This window comes from Gymnoscopelus microlampas (assembly GCF_963454915.1).
Source record: "Gymnoscopelus microlampas genome assembly, chromosome: 2".
Taxonomy (NCBI): Eukaryota; Metazoa; Chordata; class Actinopteri; order Myctophiformes; family Myctophidae; genus Gymnoscopelus; species Gymnoscopelus microlampas.
The window spans coordinates 45,195,843-45,218,562 of record NC_139939.1 but is presented as its reverse complement, the minus strand read 5'-3'; the positions used below and the strand labels follow the sequence as shown (position 1 = coordinate 45,218,562).

General features: G+C 38.7%; 3 protein-coding genes across 4 annotated transcripts; 2 read left to right on the top strand and 1 right to left on the bottom strand.

The window, feature by feature from the left end:
- Nucleotides 1–6,336: 6,336 nt before the first annotated feature.
- Nucleotides 6,337–11,027, top strand: LOC311037510 (uncharacterized protein). Its single transcript, XM_084046689.1, has 6 exons — nucleotides 6,337–6,513; nucleotides 7,607–7,883; nucleotides 8,316–8,479; nucleotides 8,612–8,752; nucleotides 9,233–9,398; nucleotides 10,318–11,027. The coding sequence occupies exons 2-6, from the start codon at nucleotides 7,628–7,630 to the stop codon at nucleotides 10,494–10,496; spliced, it is 906 nt and encodes a 301-aa protein (XP_083902815.1). The 5' UTR covers nucleotides 6,337–6,513; nucleotides 7,607–7,627; the 3' UTR covers nucleotides 10,497–11,027.
- A 3,346-nt stretch (nucleotides 11,028–14,373) lies between these two features.
- On the bottom strand, nucleotides 14,374–19,674 carry LOC311057842 (N-acetylmuramoyl-L-alanine amidase-like; the record flags this gene model as incomplete). Its single annotated transcript, XM_084074956.1, has 5 exons — nucleotides 19,565–19,674; nucleotides 17,940–18,035; nucleotides 16,561–17,427; nucleotides 15,309–15,519; nucleotides 14,374–14,677 (listed from the first exon to the last, which is right to left on the bottom strand). Exons 2-5 carry the CDS (start codon nucleotides 18,010–18,012, stop codon nucleotides 14,374–14,376), a joined length of 1,455 nt encoding a protein of 484 aa, XP_083931082.1. The 5' UTR covers nucleotides 18,013–18,035; nucleotides 19,565–19,674.
- Nucleotides 19,213–22,498, top strand: trappc5 (trafficking protein particle complex subunit 5). Of its 2 annotated transcripts, none has more exons than XM_084074965.1 (3): nucleotides 19,213–19,278; nucleotides 20,534–20,817; nucleotides 21,553–22,498. In XM_084074965.1, the coding sequence occupies exons 2-3, from the start codon at nucleotides 20,548–20,550 to the stop codon at nucleotides 21,847–21,849; spliced, it is 567 nt and encodes a 188-aa protein (XP_083931091.1). In that variant the 5' UTR covers nucleotides 19,213–19,278; nucleotides 20,534–20,547; the 3' UTR covers nucleotides 21,850–22,498. The 2 variants fall into 2 exon arrangements, with proteins under 2 accessions (XP_083931091.1, XP_083931090.1); XM_084074964.1 differs by having other exon boundaries at nucleotides 19,218–19,282.
- The last annotated feature ends 222 nt before the right edge of the window (nucleotides 22,499–22,720 follow it).

The window sequence follows — 22,720 nt, the reverse complement described above, 5'->3', positions numbered from 1 at the left end:
GGTCCCTGGAACAAAATATTTTGAGACGGGGGTCCGCGGCCAAATACATATCTAAAATATTTTCTAAATCCTAACAGTATGTTGCTGTATCAGTGGTGCTCCAACTTTTCCATGTCAAGGACCCCCAAAATGATTTGTATTTGGCTGCGGACCCCCATCTCAAAATATGTTGTTCCACGGACCCCCCAGAAGCACAGATTGGAGTTAAAAATGTTCGCTCTAAATATATTCAAAGATCTGCACAAATTTTTCACGATTTTTTCAAAAATAGCAGATCCACAAGCTCATAGCGTGGCACTCGGTGCTTCGCTATGAGCTTGTATATCTGCTATTTTTGAATAGCCAAAGAAATCTTAAAATGACAGATACGTTCCCGGTCTTAATGGATTAAACTGGGACTGTGCTGTATACTGTGTTCTCCTCCTCCTCTCCTTCTTCCCCCTCTCCAGAGATTTTTTTCCTCCCTTCCTCGATGCAGACATAACGTCTGCTGCGATCGGACCTCTTCTAGACTTCGTTACTCGTTGTGTCCTCAGTTGCGTCCCTCTGCTTTCTGTCTTTGTCCGCCCCGCCCCCATCTAAAAGAATCTACAGTTTTTGACCCTGTAACCGCTGAAGGAGGCATGAAGTCAACGCCTCTATTCTTCATTCATATACCCACACACACACACACACACACACATCATACCAGGACAATGACTGAAGCAATGCACACATATTCATCTATCCATAATTACACAATAAATACACAAGTGTAAACAAAGACAAGGTGAGAGGGGCTTGAACTGAACAAACACGGCTGCTCATTTTTCTTTTAGATGTGAAGCTAAAGGACCGCGCGGTTCCCTATAATGCAGGAACTCACTTTAGCCTCTGCAAAGGCTTCGGTGAAAAATGATTATGAGGACGGCGGAATGGATAAGACAGGTGGATGAAATATTTCTCCGTAAACCGTCATAAACTGATCAAATTACGAGACGTCGTCTCCACTCATTTCCTTGTCTCTTTCTTCCATTTTCCCACCTTGAGCAGAACATGCTGTTTGGTTCACAGTGGACTCCCATTTCTTTCTTTCCTCCCTTTCTCCATATCTCGGTTCCATTCATGAAGGATGACACCGCGCGAGCCGCGTGTCTGCTGTCCTCGAGAACAAAGGAATCCCCATCCACTGTCCTCTCGGTACACGCAGGAGAAAAAGATGGACAGAGAGACCGAGATAGGGAGAAGCCAAGAGAAGGAGAGGAGCGCTGTGTGGAAGTGTACACATCAGTATCATAGAGATGTCACTAGACATTTATAAATGACTTTCATAGCAATTTACCATAATTAATATGTGTATCGTCCATGTCTACTGTATGCCTTGAGAATTAAAAAAAAGGCGAGCAAATTATGGTTAAAAGAAAATCCACCAAGACCCAGAAAAACTCATTGTTGCCAAATCTTTTTTTAAATTATTTATATGTTGTAATTTATTTTGGTATTTTTGTTTTTTATTTTTTTATATATCTAGATAAGAACCATATATCTATTGAGATACTGACAGAGGCCAAACTCTCTATTATTGGTAGAGATCCCACCGTCCTTTGTGCCAACATGAGCCCTGCGGCCGTTGTGCCAGGGTTGCTGTGACGAGATGTGTTTGAGAGATGGAGAACGTGCTGCTATCGTTTTAATTTTTACTTCTTCCATTTTGTTTTTGTGTTGTTTTTATGTTGTCAGTGTGAGGTGAACGGGCAACCTCCCTTTACCCTTGGAAAAGATCAGCGTAACGCTTGGAAAAGATTAGTGTGACGATTATTTGAAAACTAATCGCAGTGTAATAGAGCTAATTACTTATATCTTGCTTATGGGTGTCCATATTTGGAGTTCTCCTGGCACAATAATGCCTTTTTTGTTTGTTTTTTTTGATTACTTGATCATTATGATTACAACACCTTTGTTGTTCTGAAACTTAAGACAACTGAACACAATTCAGCAGAAACGGTGAATAATGTGTTTGCCTCAAAACTCAAATGTTATCACGGTATTATGTTAGCCATTATTAGTGCCCTCTGTATTAACAAAGCATTTCATAATAGAATTGCTGATCTAGAATCACCAGTCCAGGTCAGTTTAAAGACAAATGTGATCCCAGATCAATGCTTGGATAATGTTTTGTAGTATGTGCCATTGAAAGCGGTATGGATACCAAGAGAAAACCTATGGTTATTATGAGTGAAGAGTGTATGGGGAAACATACAGTATCAAAGAACACATTCTGACTTCAAGAGTACAGTAAGTCTATCAAGAATTATACAGAAATATGACATGAAATGAAACGTATACAGATACATATATAGCTATATCACAATGAGTTACTTGTGAGAGATTATTCTGAGTGTGTATAGTTTATCAAACAGGGTGTCAAATGTACAGAGAAGCTGCTTTTTTGCACTAGACAAAGAAGACCAGTCTTCTGACTCAGATGTGCTCACAACATTAAACAGGGAGAGTTTTTGCAGAGGTAAAGTGTGGACATTAGAAGGGGATCCAGGGTGAGATCTTGTCTTGTGATCAGTTCTAGAATAAGAATAATTATTAATTATTTATTATTAATTATTCATATTGTATGCTCTAAGCTTAGCCAACCTGACTTGACCAGCTCATTTGACCATGTTGAGAAGAGATGAGTTCTCCAAAGACCTGGAAATTGCTTCATACTCTTCACTGTAAAATTAAGTGTAACTGTTTTTGACCTATGTTGCTAGTAGCTGCAATAGGGTTAAATAAGGAAGGAATATTGCCAACTTCTAAGAAATATACAGACAAGCTAGAATTCTAGCTAAAGAGGATGTTGGTTTACCCCATATAGGAAAGTAAAATAGTCCTTCACCATCTGATGCAATACTTAAAATCTCTACTTTCTATTTCACGTATCAAATCTAATTATTATTGCAAATACTGGCATTAATGTCATTCTAGTGCAGGTCAAAAATGATTGTAAGAGTTCAATGTCTGATCTCCCTACAGTATATTAACTATTAAAAGGTAACTCAGATAATGACAATTAGCTGATGCTTTTGTCTAGAGTAACTAATAGGTTGACATTTATGCCCGGTCAGGGTGGGACCTATACTTGGGTCTTGTTATGGCCAAACTTTGCAGTTGGGCATTTTTGGGTTGGGTTTGATTTCTAAGATAGTTGGAAAAATGCTAGTGTAAATGATAGCTTGGACTGGGGTCACGTGTACAAAAGGTCATTCTCTATCTGTCTCAGTTTGTGTTTGGATAGATTTCCTTGGGTTCAGGTTTGATGGTTTAAAGTTTTACACCTAAGGTCATAAGATCTGATGTGGATGTAAACCCAATGCTATCATGATTCAACGCTAAACTAACACAGCTGTAAACTGCTGTTCAGTGATGGTGCTCCGTACTAGCCACTGTCTAAATACAACTGTATCAACTGTGACAGAAATTTTGATATGTTTGTGAATTCCTTTGGAATATGGTACTGCTTGTCATCATTATTGTTTTTTTTTTATGATTATCGTTTCATTCTCTGAACAGGATTACATGAGATGAATATCATACTGTGCCATAATAGTAGGTAGACGTACACGCAATGCTGCACCGCTACATGTACAGTAACTTTTCATTGACAAGGGAGCCCTCTCATTTCATAGCCAAGTCATTTGAAATGAATTTCAATCATCAATGCCACTTTTGTGCAGAAAGATTCTGAAAACTGAATGCCCCCCCCCCACTCCCCTCACCCCAATCACATACTACAGTACAGGCCGCCCTACTTTCTTCATGGTAAACGATTGAAATGTGATAATACAATGCAAAAACACTGAGAATTCCTCCAGGCTTTGTTCATCCCAGTTCATTATTCAAGGTGTTTAGGACTTCTCTGAAGTACTGTACTGTATGTGACGGCCATTTTGGTAGCCATGCCATCATGTTCCAGAACATTGTCCACTCTCTTGCAATTTTACTGATGTTGTTGTCAAGTATATTAAATGACAGTAAAAAAGACTATATAAATGACATAATATGATTAAAAACGAGACGTTTCAGTGTCCTGTATCCAATGATTGAATGATACAAAATACAACTTGTGACACCGCATATTCGCAGAAGCTCTTTCCAGCAGCTCACTGTTGTTGTCGGTTCACATCAGGGGATTGTAGATGTTGATTTGTGAAAACGCTACTGGTATAGCTTAAAGGAGTAGTTCACCCAAAAAATTACTTATTTTCTATCAATTACATACCCCATGAAGCATTGAATTCATGGAGATTTTTTTGTTTTTATCGCATTCCTAAGCCAATAATTTGATTACCAGCAGAAAGATGCTAATGTAGCCGGTAGGAGACTCAAAGGAGTCTCTTTGAGTACAGCCGGTCATCAAATTATTGGCTTAGGAATGCACCAGAAACAAAAAAAATCTCCATGAATTCAATGCTTTATGGGGTGTTTATTTGATAGAAAATAAGTCATTTTTTGGGTGAACTATTCCTTTAAGATATGCATGTATTTTTCTTAAATACCTTTTCTTTTGGCCTTATGTCTAGATTCAAACTGCATTTTAAATCAATGAAAACTGATGGTTTTAGTCAAACTCCTTCCAGGGTTTTCAGAAAATGTGCTATTGGTGTTGACGTGTAGTCATAGTTAACCGTGTTTTTGTGTTGCCATGTCATGGTGTGTGCTTGAGTTTTTCGTTTTTTTTAAAGGCCTTTTCTGACTGTATTGACATATACAGTAGAGTGACAGGAATTGGGGAGAGAGAGAGACGGGGAGTGACACGCAGCAAAGGTTGTCGGGATCGGGATTCGAACCCGCGACATGCCGTCAGGCTGCATTGCAGCCTATAGGTGCCCGAACCTCTACGCCAGTAGTCCGGACCGTGTGCTTGAGTTTTTGGCTTGTGATGCCATAATGTAAAGTTGGTTGTCCATCCATCTTCATCCGATTATGTGTGGTCGGGTCACAGGGTCATTGGTGGTGTATATTTAAAATCTTCACTTTCTTTCTGTGGAACTTACAATTTGGTAATCCACTACTGTGTCAACATACTATGACAACACCTTACAAAGAATTTTCAGCACCAGTGGCTTCTCTTCTCAATAAATTCAGATTGACCCACAAGGGTTTTTGCATCACTCAACCACTACTAATACAGATACAAGCAGAAAAGTGTAACAATACGAATAATTCAAACTAAGATAAAACTAAGAAGAAGCCTTCAGCAGTAGCAACGTCATCGTAATACGGTAAGGGCGAGAGACAGAAAATGTGTTTGTGTGGCTGCGTGTAAATAAGGCATAACCATATGTGATTTGATTATGGTACACTATAATATTAACCTTTAGGAGGGAAGGTATCTTAAAAGCAGTGGTGGAAAGTAACTAAGTACATTTACTCAAGTACTGTACTTAAATACCATTTTGATGTATTTTTACTTTCCAATTTTAAATTATTTTACTTCCAGTCCACTACAAGGCAAATATTGTGCTTTTACTCTACTACAATTGTTTGAAAATGTGAGCTTGTAGATCTGCTATTTTCAAAGGATTTTATACATTTCCAAACTTGAGAAATGGGACATTCTGCATAATGCATACTTTTACTTTTGGTACTCTAAGTATATTTTGATGCCAATACTTCTGTACTTTTCTCAAGTAAAATTGTAATGCCGCACTTTTACTTGTAACAGAGTATTTCTACATGGTGGTATTGATACTTTGAATCAAAAATCATGAGTAGACTACTTCTTCCACCACTGCTTAATTGAGTGATTGATCGATTGAATACTTTATTAGACAGAAATGTAAACAGTCAGACAGACATTTGAGCTAAAAGGATAACACAAAAAAGTCCAGGGGACTTGATTCCATTGTGGTCCTATGTATTCAATTTATCAACATAGCATAACAATAACACCAAAATACAATATCATCAACACATCATCTACAATATAAAACACTACATGTACTGTACAGAGAAGAAAAAGGAAAAATAAGGGGGAAAGAATTGTAGGCAGTGAATACCATCATTTTTCTATACCTCCCCCTTTGGCCTCATGAAAGATGGACTTTCAGGCCTGTTTTAAAAGTCTACTGACTTCAAAGGTATTGTATTGTCACCTTCCAAATAGTTTTTTGTGCTTCGACTCCGAAGCCTCAGTTGAGTTGATTAAGTTGCTGTGAGGAAGCTGTGTGGTCAAAGTGTCTGCCACAGCGATGAGCCAGATGTCAGATTCAGATACTTCCTTGTCATTGTCATTCTCATCTTTGTAAACGACTATAAGCCCATCAACTGCTCAGAATTTGTCCAACCTCTGATTGGAGATCTGATTGATATACTGTAATAGTTTATCCAACTTATCATAATTGTAACTTTAATAATCGTATATCCTTTTCAAGACAGCGTGTCAGTTTGGCGTCTGAACATTTTAGGTACTTTTTGTGAAGTTAAGTTAAGCTTGATTTGTGATGTTTGTACGTACTTGGAAGAGTGACTAATCTGGTAAGTTTATGCATATTTTCAAACTAAAGTAGCTATATTGTCTATTAGCATTCATAATAAGCTACCTGTTTGTCATGTATTTATCATTTGTTCATTGTATTTGGAGCTGATTTAAATCGTACTGTATCTTCTAACACTGAATTTCTCGTATGAGCTCACTTAATTCTAATTACTTTGAATGATATACGCATTTGTCTTAGTATTAAACGTGTTATTGATTATGTGTTATGTGATATGCAAAAACGTGTTATGAATTAATGATATTAATATATGTCAAGAATCCAAGTGAAAATATTGTGAAGTCAAGAACTTCTGAAAAACCACAGATGGAAATTTCTGGCTGGCATTGTACTTCTTTATATATATATATATATATTTTTTTCATAATAATTCAGAGAGAGGAAGCCCTAGGTGCCTATTCAATGTCTTACTAAATCACTAAATCACTAAATCACTAAATCAAATTGAGTTCAAGTCAGGAATTAAAGAACCACATAGTGAATAGATTGACTATTCAGTGGCAATAAGAAAAAATAACTTTAACTACTGCAACCTGTACAGAATTCTCTGTAGTATTACAACTGCTCTATTCTTCTTGCTGCCCTATTTTAAAATACAATGGGCACATTCAATAATATAACTAATATAAATAAATACGATGATAAGGTATCTATCAAGACTTTACTGATAATAGCTGTAAGTTGTTCATTTAACTGACTTGTGTATAATGTATTTTTATTGAATACATCCAATAAAAAAAGATTGTATTCATTAATTGATAGCTATTGTCACAATATTTGAGCAGTATAAACCAGTACTTGCTGCCCTCTCCTGGGTAATCGTTTTAGTTTCTGCAACAGCTCCCTCATTTTATAGTCTTATTGGCAGAAACAGGATTAGTATTACATTTTGTATAATATTTAATAACACAGATGTCACTCATGTATATCTAGATCTACTTAAGCTTTTAAATCTATTAATTGCATTTTATAATAAAAATAAAATGTGATGTAGTGAACCGATTGATATTGATATTTATTTATTTAATCTCAGAGGTGTCATTTTATGGAGTCTACATTATTTGTGTCCATAGGTTGTTCCATACATCTAAAATATGCCTCGTTCATTCCTGATAAAACGAGTGGGTCTGCATCACCTGCGTCCCACATCAACCAACACCCACCCAGGTACCATAGTAACACTGAGTCAGCTTAAAAAAGAACAGGGTTCCTGGAGTACACCCCTGGAGCATTCCTCAACCAAAACATATACTGATCGTATAACTAACGGATCATTACCTCCGTGTCTTGCAACTGGCTTCCACCCTGATGCAAACACTCAACTTCAGTCATGCAGCACCAGATCACATGGTAGGAGCTTTTTTTTTTTAAATACGTCTTAATATTACTTTGTTTGTTTAAGTACAGTACTGTTAAGCCCTGGAGGAGAGCTAATCTAGGGAAATGTGTTAGTTCACTTGGCCATGGTGTATAGTATCCCCTGTATAACTGAAACTGGAACCCTGTACATGACCTTTGTTGCATGTGATTGGTTTCCTTTATTCCTCAACACTTGCACGTGTAATATTGCTTAAAGAATAAGTACAATAATCATTAAGAGAATGTTTGTAAATATATAAAATATATCAAGTGTCCAAGAATCAGGAAGAGGTGTTGTATTGTAACCAACCAACTTCTTCTTTTTTTAGACCACAGCAGGCGACCTAACCCTGACCCCAACCCTACCTATTGAAATGCCTGCAGTCCTATTGACATAACAACAATCTCCCCCACTCTCCCTAGTGGTATGGTCCAGGCCCACGTTGAGCCCAGAATGTCAGCAAGCACCATCAGTAGTGAGGTGTGAGGTGTTGATGCACCAACCTCAGAGCCTCAGAAAGACCCAAAGCAGTGGCTGCTCTAAGATCAGTGCTCTTCTTGAAGAACAGTGTACTCTCTGTGGCAAAGTATGGCATCATCTCATATTACAGTAGTTATATATTTGATCATGATCCAACTCTGGGACTAACACATACAGTAGCCTTCTTAACTAGAGATGGAGGTGTTTATCGTTTTATTTCATATCTTTCCCATTTTAGATTTTTCCATCCCTGTCCATTTTAAAGTGTCACATCCACAAGTGTCATGGAAGCAGACTGCCCCTGTCACCAACATACACCAAGACTAGCAGACAGCATGGTCAAAGGACAGACACTGGGAAGAAACCATGCAGGAACAAGGTATTCTTCCTTTAAAAAAAAACAAATCATAATTTAACGACTTGACTTAAGCCCTACATAATCCGTTGTACGACACATTTCATAAATAGCCAATCTCCAAGCTCACAATGCTTTAGAGGTGCTATTTTCAAAGAATAACTTTTTTTAAAGTTTGAAGTTTTGAAGATTTCCCCAAAATAGTGATGCCAGAGTTAATGTGGTTAATATGCATAAGCATCTAACTTGTAATTATATTTAAGGACATACAATAAACAAAAAAAAGCGAAACCCCAAAATAAAACAATACAGCACCAGGCGATATAAGATGAATCATTTGAATAACATTATACCCAAAAGGGAACTGGCATCCTCCAAAAATGCATTGTTTGACTCCACACTACGCAGAATGTATTTTTCCGTTTCGATCTAAAATCAAAAAACATATTAGATCTACTATCTGCAGATAAGAAATCATGAGAATGTTATACTCTTACATTTCAGGAAAGGACATTTGACTGTAACGTGTGCGGAAAAACGTTCAAGCGCTCCTCCACCCTGTCTACTCATCTGCTAATACATTCAGATACCAGGCCGTATCCCTGCCAGTACTGTGGCAAGAGGTTCCACCAGAAATCTGACATGAAGAAACACACCTTCATTCATACTGGTGAGTCTAGAAAACAATATTGACTTTTCAGGGCATGGTTGTTGTGACATTGCTGAATTTAATGTTCAGCTGTACGCCATAGGCGCCCTCATGTGCCAGAGCACTGCTATAGATCCTCTGACAGAAGCCATCTCAAAGTCTAGAGACTGTGTACTGAAGACTGTGCAGCCATAGCTGAGTGGGTAGAGAGGTGGTCTGGCAATCACCGATTAGACCCTCGGCTCGCCTATTTACTTTGACCTTAACCTTGTTGGTAACAGTTTCTATGAAGCTATGACTATATTAATTAAATGAAATAGTCATAATACTTTATAACAATAATCATAACACAATATAAAACATTTTACAATTGCATATATATTGTAATACTTTATAATTTCTGGTCACTCACTGAAATCTTTTTTTTTGCAAGGATCATAGTGTATTATAATTCTCATTTTACAATGCATTATACATTAATAACTGTTATAATGCATTAACGTGTGATTACAAGTCACTAAGTGAAATAATATCAGCAAAACTATCCAAGAACAACAAGGGGGAGGCTGAAACAGAAGATAGGTTCCTGAACTATGGACCACATGACTCTGGAACCATTGGTTCCAAAGGCTACTTACTTACTTATAACTAGAATTATACAGTGCTATAAGCAAATTATAATTGATTATAGACATGGGCTTCATAAAAAGTGTTACTGGCTGTTTCCTTTGAGACAACTGAACTGTAAGTGTAGCCTAGACTGTTTGACCAGAGTTATTTCATACCCCTTATTCTTTATTTTAGTTGTTGCATGATTGTACATCAATTATTAAAACTTTGTTTGAAGGCTTTTGAGAAAGCAATTGCATAGCTTTTCTGTATGAGGATCTCATTGGGGATCTTTTGCACTTAATTCATTGCCTCCCGCTGTCTCTTTCAGGTGAGAAGCCTCACGTGTGCCAGGTGTGTGGTAAGGCTTTTAGCCAGAGCTCCAACCTCATCACCCACAGTCGTAAACACAACGGGGTCCGGCCGTACCACTGCCCTCACTGTCTCTATGACTTCCAGCGCAAAGTAGACCTCAGACTACATCAGCAACATCACTGCATGTACCACTGATTTCACTGCGACTGAGTTCAGAGTTGGAATAAATGACCGTTTAACCTAATTTATACTTTGTCATATGACAGTGTTGCTTGCCAAAAATAACTGATTTTCAAGCTTGAATGAGGCCACTCCACTGAGTGGAGTTTGTTAATATGTGTTGTTTTATTGTCTGTCAGACAGCCCTATACCAGAAATATCTGAATGTATCCCTCTTTTATAGACAGAAATAGCCATACATAAGCTTGGTAGTGGCTTATGCTCTGTAATTGTCAAGAAGAAAAGCACCAGTACTGGAGGTTCTCTAGGTTTAAAGCATAAAAAGACAAAAATAACTCATACAGACAGCTCATGTAAATGGTCATTGCTTTTTTTGCCTGGGCATTATGACAGCTGAACAGTAGTGTGACTTAGCATCCAAGTATAATGTGTTGAGTATAATACAATAGTGTAGAGTATAATAATGAGACCATATGAAGCTTGTAAACATGAGAACCCGGGTTCAAATCTTATGATATGAGAGAGAGGAAGGATTATTATGATATATTATATCAATAATAATTTAGTAAAAGTAATTGAGAAATACGTTTATGAGTCCAATAAATCAGGCAATTTGTGTGTTAGCTTTTGTATTATGTTCATTAATTTCACATCAACAGATACATTTTTCCTTCATTGTTATGATTTTCGTCTTCTCACGGCTCGACTACGGTAATGCACTTTTTTTCTGGCCTTCCTAAGAGAAGCACAGCCAGAGTTTTAACAAAAACCAAGATGAGAGAACATATCACTCCAGTTTTACCATCTTTACACTGGCTACCGGTAACTTTTAGGATTGATTTTAAAATCCTTTTAATTGTTATTAAAGCACTTAATTGTTTAGCACCTACCTACCTTTCCGATTGCCTGCCCAAATATGTTCTTATGTTCTTATGTTCAAAAATGAATTATAAAAAACATGGCGAAGCAGCTTTCTACTTGTATGGGGCAACGGCTTGGAACAAGCTCCCATTACATATAAGACAGGCATAGCTTTAAAAGCAAGCTCAAGACCCACTGTTTTACTCTTACTTTTAGATTCCATTTTATTTTTGTTTTGTTCCTGCTATTTTCTTGAATTGTTTTAATTTGTTCTTGATCATGTTTTTGATCTTATTGTTTTTAATCTTGTTTAATATTGTGTTATTTTTCTTTTGTTAATCTTTTTTATGTACATCACTTTGGGCTGCATTTGATGTCATGAAAGGTGCTATACAAATAAAGTTTATTATCGTTATTATTATGATGTTCTAATATCTACGTTGTTTATACCACTGAGCTCTGGCAACAAAGTCATTGGAATAGTCTCCACCTGTAGTGTGAGCATCCACTTGAGGATTTACAGATTCATAGTCATGTACAGTGCAGTAAGATGATTGACTATATGATGGACATATATTTGTTCATTTGACTCACATCAGTCTCAGCCATTTTATGTGATGCATCAATACCTTTGAGAGTGATTGAATGAGAATAATAAAGTGGTTCAACTAAGTGCAATTAATAACATGCCTTTGAGATGATTGACAACCACACATTCCATATATCAAATTATTTCCCAGTGTCTCTTAAAACTTATAATACTGTACCTGAGAAGCCCAAATTGTGTCTCCTAGTTTTATTCAGTTCAATCATTTAATGCAAGTATTTGTGGACTTGGTCAGGGTGAACAATATCACTTTTAGCTTCACTATAAGTGCTTTAACTTAAAGGGTGATGTTGGGTATTGTAGTTCTCTTGATCAAGTAATTATACTTTGTAAATTGATTTAAACACAGTGGTGTGTATATTGTGGATGTGTTAAAGGTTAGTGCATAAAATGCAAGATATACCCAAAAGGCCCGACTGAAGAAAGCCCAATGGTCAAATGAATATATTCTGGACGAAATGAGGAATGACTCAGGTAATAAATTCATGATTTACCAAGATCTTTGATTGTAACTCAACACAATATAATCATAATCACATTGGATAGTACATCATGAATGTATTATGTTAAACACACGTGATCAGCTGAATTATATTCAATAAGGGCTTTGATCTTTTTTGTTCTGTTTGACATATTATGTTGATGTTATTTCTGATGCCCTCTCCAGAAAATACGCTTGAGAATTATTTTGGAACCCCCCTTCCATAACATTTGCAATGAGAGTAGCTGAGTACTACAACTGGTTTTATTTCCCCCACAGCTTGCGAAGTGATCTCTTGAGCCTGTAGAGGGCATTGATACATCAATTAACTAAAACAGTACAGACACCATACTGTTAGTGTCTTGTCATCTATAGGGCTACCGAATACCGATATTTATACTTGGTGATAAGATTACAAAATGGGGGGGTTTGTAGATCTGTTTTTTTTCCGGTGTCTTCTATGCCCAGGACGAGTGCTTATAGGCGGGTAGGATGAGCGAGGAAAGTCTCTGGTTGTTCCAAAGCTTCCATGTGGTGCAATTGCTGTGTGTTAGGCTGACAGGGGTCTCCAAAGTTGGACTGGCTCGCTGGATAGGCCTGATGGTCCCCGGGGGGATAGGGGGGTCCCCAAAATTGTCCATGAATAAACTTGAGAATACACATATTGGCAAAAAAATATGTTTATTCTTTTTTGTCTTTTTTTCATTCTTCTGCTTTTGAAGAGTCTTTTTCCTGAAAAATTATAAGACAGGAAATTAGATGATTATAGTATTACCTATCCTGTATAATGTATGCTGAGTTATTCAAAAGGCTTTTAGTTCAAATATTCAAAGAACCAGTTTCAACCTGATGCACTGGTGAATTTACATGTCACCAGACATATCTGTAGGAGGAGATCTCTGATCGTATGCCAACGCAAGACTGCATTTTACCAAGCAGTGTGCTGTTCAGGTGAGCAAACGCGGGGTGCAATTAGGGGTTAAGTGTCTTGTCCAGAGACACAAGGTACAAAGGATAGAATAGAGGACCCTTTGATTCCAATGCTCTACCTACTGTGTCTGCAATACTTCCCCCCTCAACTTTGTTCTACTGATACCTTATCAGTTTTTAGGAAGCCCAACACACACACTGACGCTCAGTAGTACCATTTATATTATTATGTGCCTAATCATAGATGTAAGCATGATGACCTCCTGTAAAACCTTAGTTTCTATTAGATAGACCTGTTTAAAACCGACAGCTCTATTGAAAGCTGCATTTATTTTTTGTCTTTAGATCTTATGTTGACCTTTTCTTTCAGAAAACACATCCCTGAATGGGGATGAACACCATACTGTCTTCAGTGCCCTTAAAGTAGTATTAAACAACATTTTAAAAGCTGCTACGGTGAAGTCTGACCTTATAGATGTTATGCCACAAATCATCAAAGTCTCACCATGAGGACTGGTGCTCTACTGGTCTACTGGTGCTCTTTCATATGGTACCCACCTGAAACAGGCCCATGACCCCCTATTCACTCCAAGCCATGGTTTCAGAAACTTTGAGACTAATCCTGCTTCAACAGAGGTTTGTTTTCTTAAGAGGTAGTTATGTGTGTAGTCAGGTACTTTAAGATGTATTTTTAGATAAGTTTCTTATTTTCATTTTCCCTCACACTCCCCAATCAATTTAGACATTTTCAATTCCCACTGTGTACTGCGATCCACCGGTCCCTGACACGAACAACCTCCACTGCGGAAGTAGTAGACAACCACATGCCTCCTCCGTTTCACATGGAGTTTTACATGACAGCAAGGAGTTTTACCAGGGGAGCATAGCGCAATGTTCTCTCTGAAATATCTAGCCCTGACCAGTAAGCCCTATGATAGATAATTCTGCACATGCTCATCTGCCTCACCATATACCAAGTGTTGTTAATCTACAAATCTGTTCAGGATGTCTTTTCATACCCTGAAGTGTTCCCATCCGCTGATCTCGGCATAGAAGGCATCCCCCGGGCAGGAGGTGTAGTTCACCATTTGTCGATGTCCATGGATGGTGAAGTTGGCTGTCAGTCTCCCTCCATCTACGGCACACTGGATGAGACGATGGCGCAACAGGTCCATGGAATAGCGAGATGGCAGGGCGGAGGAGTAGTTACCGATGATTGACACGCCGTGGCCGATGGAGTTGTGCCCTCTGGTGTGTGTGCCCATGTATTTCCAACCCCTGCCCTCATAGACATAGCCATCAGAGCCAACCACAAAGCTATGGGCACAGAGTGAGTAATGGCACACAGATAACAGATACATTACAAGCTTTCTAACAATACTTCTCAAGGATCTTGATTAAAACATTTTTAAGCAACAGTATATAAATAACTGCCCCAGGATATTATCCACCCTACACCTACACTACACCCCTTCCCACCAGTTAACATGATGTCTGTCCCTTTCTTCCCTACAATATTCTTGGAATATTCTTGGAATGTGTTTCCCTCCTGGATCCTGGATCTATAGAATGAGCTCCCCCTTGGGACTGCACTCAATTCCCATTTTTCACCACACTCCGAAAATTCGAAAATCTTTGTTGCCTATTTCAATAGATTCTAGTTATGCTATGCAGATGTATAGTCCTTACTTGTTCCCACATGCTATGTATCATATTTAGACAGACAAACTGTATTGCTGTATGTTATTTAGACAGCATGTTTAGACAAATGCTATGTTTGATGTTTTGGTATCCTACTTTGTAGCAATCGATTTCTTTGCACTCTATTTACTTGTCCATTTACCCTATCGTTTGTTGACTAGGGTCCATGCCATTTACTCCGATGTGGTTTGCCTACAGTATAATTTGACAGTTGCATTATTACAGACAGTTTCTGGTTCCTGTTTACCTGTACCCAATGTCACTCCAGCCACGGTCATTCTGGTGGAAGCGCTGCATTGACCTCATGTTTCTGGCGCAATTTGGGAAGGACAAACAGGGTGAGGAAGGCTCATAGGTGTGGTGGATGTACAAGAAGCGAAGCGGCAGCGACACTGGGATAGGCGTGTCCCGGAAAGGTTCTGCCCCCCACTGACACCGATGGATGATGGGAGGGCAGTCTGGGTAGAGGAGGAGAAGATGGTGGGTTTTGTTTACTGAGGGGGTGGATGTACATGTCTCTATGTTTACATCAGAAATACAACACTGCACAATTGACCATTTCTAAATACTACTACTACCACTACTACTACTATTACTACTACTACTACTTATAATAATAATAATAATAATCATCATCATCATCATCATCATCATCATAAGAAGCCACTCTCAAACCCGGTAAATAAATTGTTTTTTAGCGGCGCTAGCCGCTCTTAGCCCTCTATACCTGGCTTTTGCGTCAACGTTCTGATTGGTCAGGCTCGCCAAGGTTCTGATTGGTCAGGTCCGTCAACGTTCTGATTGGTCAGGCCCGCCAAGGTTCTGATTGGTCAGGTCCGTCAACGTTCTTATTGGTCAGGCCCATCGAGGTTCTGATTGGTCAGGTCCGTCAACGTTCTGATTGGTCAGGCCCGCCAAGGTTCTGATTGGTCAGGTCCGTCAACGTTCTGATTGGTCAGGCCCGTCGAGGTTCTGATTGGTCAGGTCCGTCAACGTTCTGATTGGTCAGGCCCGTCGAGGTTCTGATTGGTCAGAACCTCGTAACATATCTTTCTGGTACCAGATGTATACACACGGACACACAAAGTTTATTTTTTAGGTACCCACTCTATCAGCTATGACAGATCAGTTTTTGCCACTTACCTTGGAATGCATTTGGTGATTCGCTTCCAATGGCACTATTTAGTGCCACTGGAAGCCTTGAAATAAATTTACAGAGATTTAATATTGTTTCTCTAGTATTTCTCTGTGTGTACGTATGTCCGTGTCTATGTCCAGGTGTATGTCCATCCTTATGTTCGTCCTCTGTATTCTTATTAACTGGGGTATAAACTAATATTGATATTATATATTAGATATTAATATTGAAACACATATCTATGACAAAATGTATCAAAGGCGCCGCTACCTTCACACAGGTGTGATTTTTTCTTATACATTCCAGAGTTTCTATCAGAGTGACCAGGAAACATTTGCATGAATCTGTGCCAAAAACGTACCCCAATATTTGTGGGCAAATTGCTGCAATCCGGCTTTCACAGATTTCTCCACTCCGTCATCAAAGGCAATCCATTGTGTCTGCTCCAGCTTCCAGACCAAAGCTAGCGTCTCCATCACCTCCTTCTGGGGATCAAGTGGTTCTAGAATGGATCTGGAGATCTGCCTTCGCCTTGGGCTAATGGGGCTAGATATATCATCAAGGCCCTTCCCTTCCTGCAGAGCATAACTGTAGTAGCCCTTCAAGATCTGACTTAGGTTCTGAGGTTGTTCCGAGTCAGGCAGATTGCTGATGTCGGTGCCCAGGATAACTCCATCCATGCCCCCATTGATCAGAGCATCAGTGGCCAGAGAAGGTGGACGAGACAGTTTGAACACCTGAGGATGGGTCATATTGTCCCAGCAGCCATCAGGACCCAGGCGATTTGCAGGTGGGAAATCCTGGAGGCTAAGGAAGGACAGGCCTAGATTTCTGGCTAAGGTGAGTGGGACAATCCCCACAGCTGGCGTACCCTCCATTTTACCTTTCAGTCCTGCCTCAATTCCTAGCAGTAAGGGTGCTAGGGCTACAGTGGTGCCATCTGGGACAAGAACTACACCTCTTTCCTCTCCATGGTTGGTCACAGTATGATACATGGCCTTATCAAAAAAGCTGAAGCTTGAGCAATTCAGGATGGCTGACTCAAGTGTTTTGATGTCACTGATGTTGTTAGAGGCACCCAGGAAATGGATGGTCAGTGCGTCATCGTGACCTGCTGTCCTCCGCAGGGCCCGGACCAGAGCAAGAGGGGGCAGGCCTGGGTTTGAGTTTTCAACCTGTGCCACAGCTCTGATGAAACTCTCCATGCTTCGCAGGTGAAACCCTGGCCCTGACATCAGAGAAATGGAGACGAAGAGAAAAACAAGTGCTGTAGGACATTAAATGTAGACGTGTGCCTCACTACACTGCAAAATCCTGAATATACATTTAACCCATAAGGGATCTAAACTAACACTCAGAATTGTACAGTGTACATGAACCTGGATGGAGTAATTTCATATGCTCATACTGTAGGTCACGCTCTTCCAAAATATATTTTACAGATTATATGTTACATATCTCGAGGGAGTTGAAAAAAAAATAAACATAAAATTGTCTTGTTAATGTGGAGAATAAGTGATACACTCATTTGGCAATCATTTTGTCAGGGAAACATTGCACAAATAAATACAGAAATTATGAATGTTGGTGTAATTGTTTGTCTTATGTAGACAACAATCAACATTAACAATGCCAGTATAGCAAACAGTATAATAAAGAAATGATATTTAGATAAATCATATTATAAATATTAAAGTTGATGCTATAAAACTTGTCAAATGGTTTACATGAACTGATTACCTGTCGGTCTGCTGTAGACACTGTTGCACGATACAGTCAGGATAAGGAAGAACCAATGTCCACTGCAACTCATTTTCAGCTCTGTGATTGAAAATACTAAAAAGGACGTGAAAAAAGCTTAATCTTAAAGATTATTGACCTAGACAACTACGATGAGATTGTCTTCCACCCCACTACTCAATAACTCAGTGTAAGGCATGGAGGAATTTGTAACAATCCTCTGTAGGCTCTCCAAAACGTTCCGTTGGGCAGCAGATCACTCTCTTTGTAACTTCACAGACTGTGTACGTGTGTATTTATGTGTGTATTTGGAGTATTGTGTCCCAGAGGAGGAAAGTGGGTGGGTTACTCTTTGTACACTGATGGTTCCAAATATTGATTAGCCCAAAGTTAAAGTGTGTCATAGAAGAAAAAGTAGTTCAGGTCCTCTAGTTTAGCCTACTATATGGAGTTTCCAAATAAATTCTTTAAAGTTGTTTATATGTCACATTCACTCTACATTTTTTCTTTATAGGTTACTTAAAGTATTCCATATGGTGTTCGACACTAATAATTCAAATGGAACATACTGCAGACCTGTGGTTAATTTTTACCAGCTTATTGGACTTGTATTGATCTGTTTATTTGTTTAGTGGTTAGTTAGGGCTACAAGGAAATACACTGAACAAAAATGTAATTTCACAACATTGCAGTTCACCAACAATTGAGCATCATTAGCCGATAGACCTCACATTCTGAAATCTCAGAATAGATCCCAGAATTAACAGTAAAACTGAAAAGAATATAAAGTTAAACTATTTTCCACATAATTACAATTGTAAAATGGAATAAGACTCTGGTCACCTCAGAATTTGTAAGGTATTCAGTAAATGCACCATTTACCTCAGAGGCAAATATTGTACTTTTACTCCACTAGCCTACAATTATTTAAAAACTTTAGTTAGTTCCTTTGTAGATTTTTATTATTATTACAAAACATGCATTAACCATTTGACTTCAACCCTATTTTGGCCATTTTAAAATAGTCTATGCGATGCGACGCATTAATTGTGAGCTTGTAAATCTGCTATTTTCAAAAGATACATTTACAAAAGAAAACTTGTGAAATGGGACATTCTGCATAATGAGCACTTTACATGCACTTTTGGTACTTTAAGAACATTTCGATGCCAACATGTTTGTACTTTTACTCAAGTAAATGTTTTAAAGTAAAAAAAAACATACTGATACTGTCATATCTCTGTCACGATGGAAATCCCACGTGACTGTGACGTTTAAACCGGGATCAGGAAGTAAAGTGAAAACATTGGATTGGATTAAAGCTTGGAAGTGTATATTCGTAAGTAAGTAAAACCTCTGCCTCGTTTTATCTTCAGTTTAATGCATACTGCCAACTGATCAAATAAACAGCAAATGATTTGTTCAAATAGCCTTTTGCTAAAGTTGAATTGCATTGTTTCTTTTATGTAAACAACACCAAGCTAAGGCTAGCAAGATGCTAACGGAACACATAGCCATGGTTCACATGACGGTTATGGATGAACTTCAACCTGGTGTTTGCACTTTCTCCATTTACAGCCCGTACATCTACATAAACGTTCAGATTTCAAATATAAAGTGCTTACCCCATGGCCACGGATGTTACAATTTTGTACAGTACCCGTATCTTCCGTGTTGTTCAATAAAAAGCTTTTTAATCCGATCGGTGGCCATTTTCTCCGAATTTTCTTCATCATGCTTTCGACTACGCGATCCTATTGGTTGGGAGGTGTATTGCACTCTGATACATTACAACTCTATGAGGAAATAGCCACCAATCGGATTAAAATGCTTTTTATTGAACAATACGGAACGTACGGGTACTTCGGAGGGCCCGTACATAATTGTAACATCCGTGGCCATGGGTTAAGCACTTTATATTTGAAATCTGAACGTTTATGTAGATGTACGGGCCGCAAATGGAGAAAGTGCAAACACCAGATTGAAGTTCATCCATGACTGTCGTGATATGTCAGTCATGCATCAGGGCTAACGTAACTGCATTTTTAATCGTTGCTGTTGCTGACTGAGTTTATTGCTGTCACGATTATACATGTTCTTGACGATTCATTGTCATACAAATAATTGCGATTAACAATTTAATCGTGTGGCTTTTAGGCCAGATATGACCAAAAAAAACTGAAATACTCTAAGAAATGACTGACAATGACCGACACCAATAATCAAAATAAAACATGTGGCCAAAACATCCCATATATGATATTTTATACAAAAAGATATGTTACAAAATAGTGGAAATAGCTGATCTACAAGCTCACAATGCGTTGCATGGCGACTCGTTGTGAGCTTGAAGATCTGCTATTTCCACATTAAAAAAAAAAAATGTTTCAAAATGTATCATGAACCTTTCTCAACATGTAAACGATGATTATGCAAAAATAATTGAGATTATCTCAAATAATTGCGATTATGTAATAATTGTGACAGGCTTAACTGAGTTATGTTATTTTTGAAAAATATATTTGAATATGTAATAAATATATTTTTTTATTAAACATTTTTTTAATATTTCATATTATTATTATTATCACTAGATCATCCTAGAAACATGGAGACTCGCTTCACAAGGGGGAAGTCTGCCATCTTGGAGCGGCCTCTCACCCGACCCAAGACCGAGGTATCGGTGAGCGCCTTCGCGCTGCTGTTCTCAGAGATGGTCCAGTACTGTCAGAGCAGGGTCTACTCTGTGTCCGAGCTGCAGGCCCGCCTGGCGGACATGGGCCAGGGGGTGGGTGCCAGCCTGCTGGACGTGCTGGTTCTGCGAGAGAAGAATGGCAAGAGGGAAACCAAAATACTCAACATACTACTCTTCATCAAGGTAAGAGAGACGTCTGTCTGTCTGTCTGTCTGTCTGTCTGTCTGTCGAGCTATAAAAGGTCTTTTGGGGAATTTCAAATCGATGCGATCGAGGACTAAATAGTCTTCACAAGGGAATTGTTGTTTTTATGGTAAAAACAAAGTTGGATTATGAATTTATGGGTTAGGCCGTAACCTAAAAAAAACAGTAATCTTAACTACTACTACTTCTTCTTCTTCTTGTATTAAGTAAAAAAAGAGCCCATAATTATCAAAAAACATAAAAAATGCTTTTGATGTCCTCACAAGTATGTGAATGAATTAATGACATTTTTATTTTCGTGTCATTCCACCATTTTGGCCCATCCCATATGGGATTATATGACACATTACACAAAAAGAAAGCAACTGACATTAACAATCCTTCCATTTTGGCCCATCCCATATGGGATTATATGACACATTATACAAAAAGAAAACAACTGACATTAACAATCCTTGTCTCACAAGAGTGTGTGTGTGTGTGTGTGTGTGTGTGTGTGTGTGTGTGTGTGTGTGTGTGTGTGTGTGTGTGTGTGTGTGTGTGTGTGTGTGTGTGTGTGTGTGTGTGTGTGTGTGTGTGTGTGTGTGTGTGTGTGTGTGTGTGTGTGTGCGCGCGCGCGTGCGCGTGACAGAGAGAGACTCTGATAGACTCTTATCAAGCCAGTGACATATTATAACCATCTCTTCTCCTCCTCCTTTGTTCAATGGTCCACAGGTGTCTGTGTGGAGATCGCTGTTTGGTAAAGAGGCAGACAAGCTGGAGCAGGCCAACGACGACGACAAGACCTACTACATCATAGAGAAGGAACCCCTGGTCAACTCCTACATCTCGGTACCCAAGGACAACAGCACCCTGAACTGTGCAGCGTTCACTGGCGGCATCATAGAAGCCATCCTCACCCACAGTGGCTTCCCTGCCAAGGTTACAGTTCACTGGCACAAGGGCACCACGCTCATGATTAAGTTTGATGAGGCTGTGATCGCCAGAGATAAGGCCCTGGAAGGCAGATAGAGGAGGAGGAAGATGTGGGGGGTCATTTGAATTTGAGTGAATAAATCTTTATTCATTATTATTATTTTAATCTTTTTGAAGTGGTCTCGTTGCACTTTTTAAAGTAGAAGTGGCATTATACTGGGGATCAGGTGTGGGCTTTTTGTGTGTTACTATGTTAATAGACATAGAGTAGAAAAGCTGTTAAAATGGCAACAGCTTTATGGAGAATGGAGATCAGAATATACTAACTAGACCAAACCTGGTGACCTGCTTATCCTTTACAATAGAACAAAGGAATTGCCAGATCTCTTTCTAAATCAAATATATTGCTGTTGGCAGCAATGAGCAACACAGTTTTAAATGGGCTGTTTTCATGGAAATTGTGAGCGAGTCACCTGGTTAACCGTACGGATACTAGGATGATAGAAGCATTTTCCATGCTTGGCAGTCCATGGAAACTCTTCTAGTTCCTCATTGTTCTTGATTAGTTAGATAATGTGATCCAATGGGAGTCCTGATGCAGCCACAGTTGAATGTCTCCGTTCATCCATTTAAGCCCCATATACTTATTATTCACACACACACACACACACACACACACACACACACACACACACACACACACACACACACACACACACACACACACACACACACACACAGAAAATAGCCTATTCAAGCTCACAATATGTTGGCAATTCTTTTGTTGTCTGTATGTAAATATGTTTCTGTTTGTATGCTGGGCCTATTTGGGAAATTTAACTTAAACATGGCATGCACAAGGAAAGTATTATGGTTCCAAGGAGTGCCAGCTTTATTTCTTGGTCATATAATTCAACATTCTGTTATTGTGTATTCATGTAATGGGATTATCGATCAATGATCAATC

What these genes read in the sequence shown, in the direction of transcription:
- LOC311037510 (XM_084046689.1), top strand. Translation starts at nt 7,628, where the DNA reads ATGCCTCGTTCATTCCTGATAAAACGAGTGGGTCTGCATCACCTGCGT. An exon ending in AGTGTACTCTCTGTGGCAAA is followed by an intron (nt 8,480 to 8,611) that starts GTATGGCATCAT and finishes TTCCCATTTTAG; the next exon opens with ATTTTTCCATCCCTGTCCAT. An exon ending in AGAAACCATGCAGGAACAAG is followed by an intron (nt 8,753 to 9,232) that starts GTATTCTTCCTT and finishes CTTACATTTCAG; the next exon opens with GAAAGGACATTTGACTGTAA.
- trappc5 (XM_084074965.1), top strand. Translation starts at nt 20,548, where the DNA reads ATGGAGACTCGCTTCACAAGGGGGAAGTCTGCCATCTTGGAGCGGCCT. An exon ending in ACATACTACTCTTCATCAAG is followed by an intron (nt 20,818 to 21,552) that starts GTAAGAGAGACG and finishes AATGGTCCACAG; the next exon opens with GTGTCTGTGTGGAGATCGCT.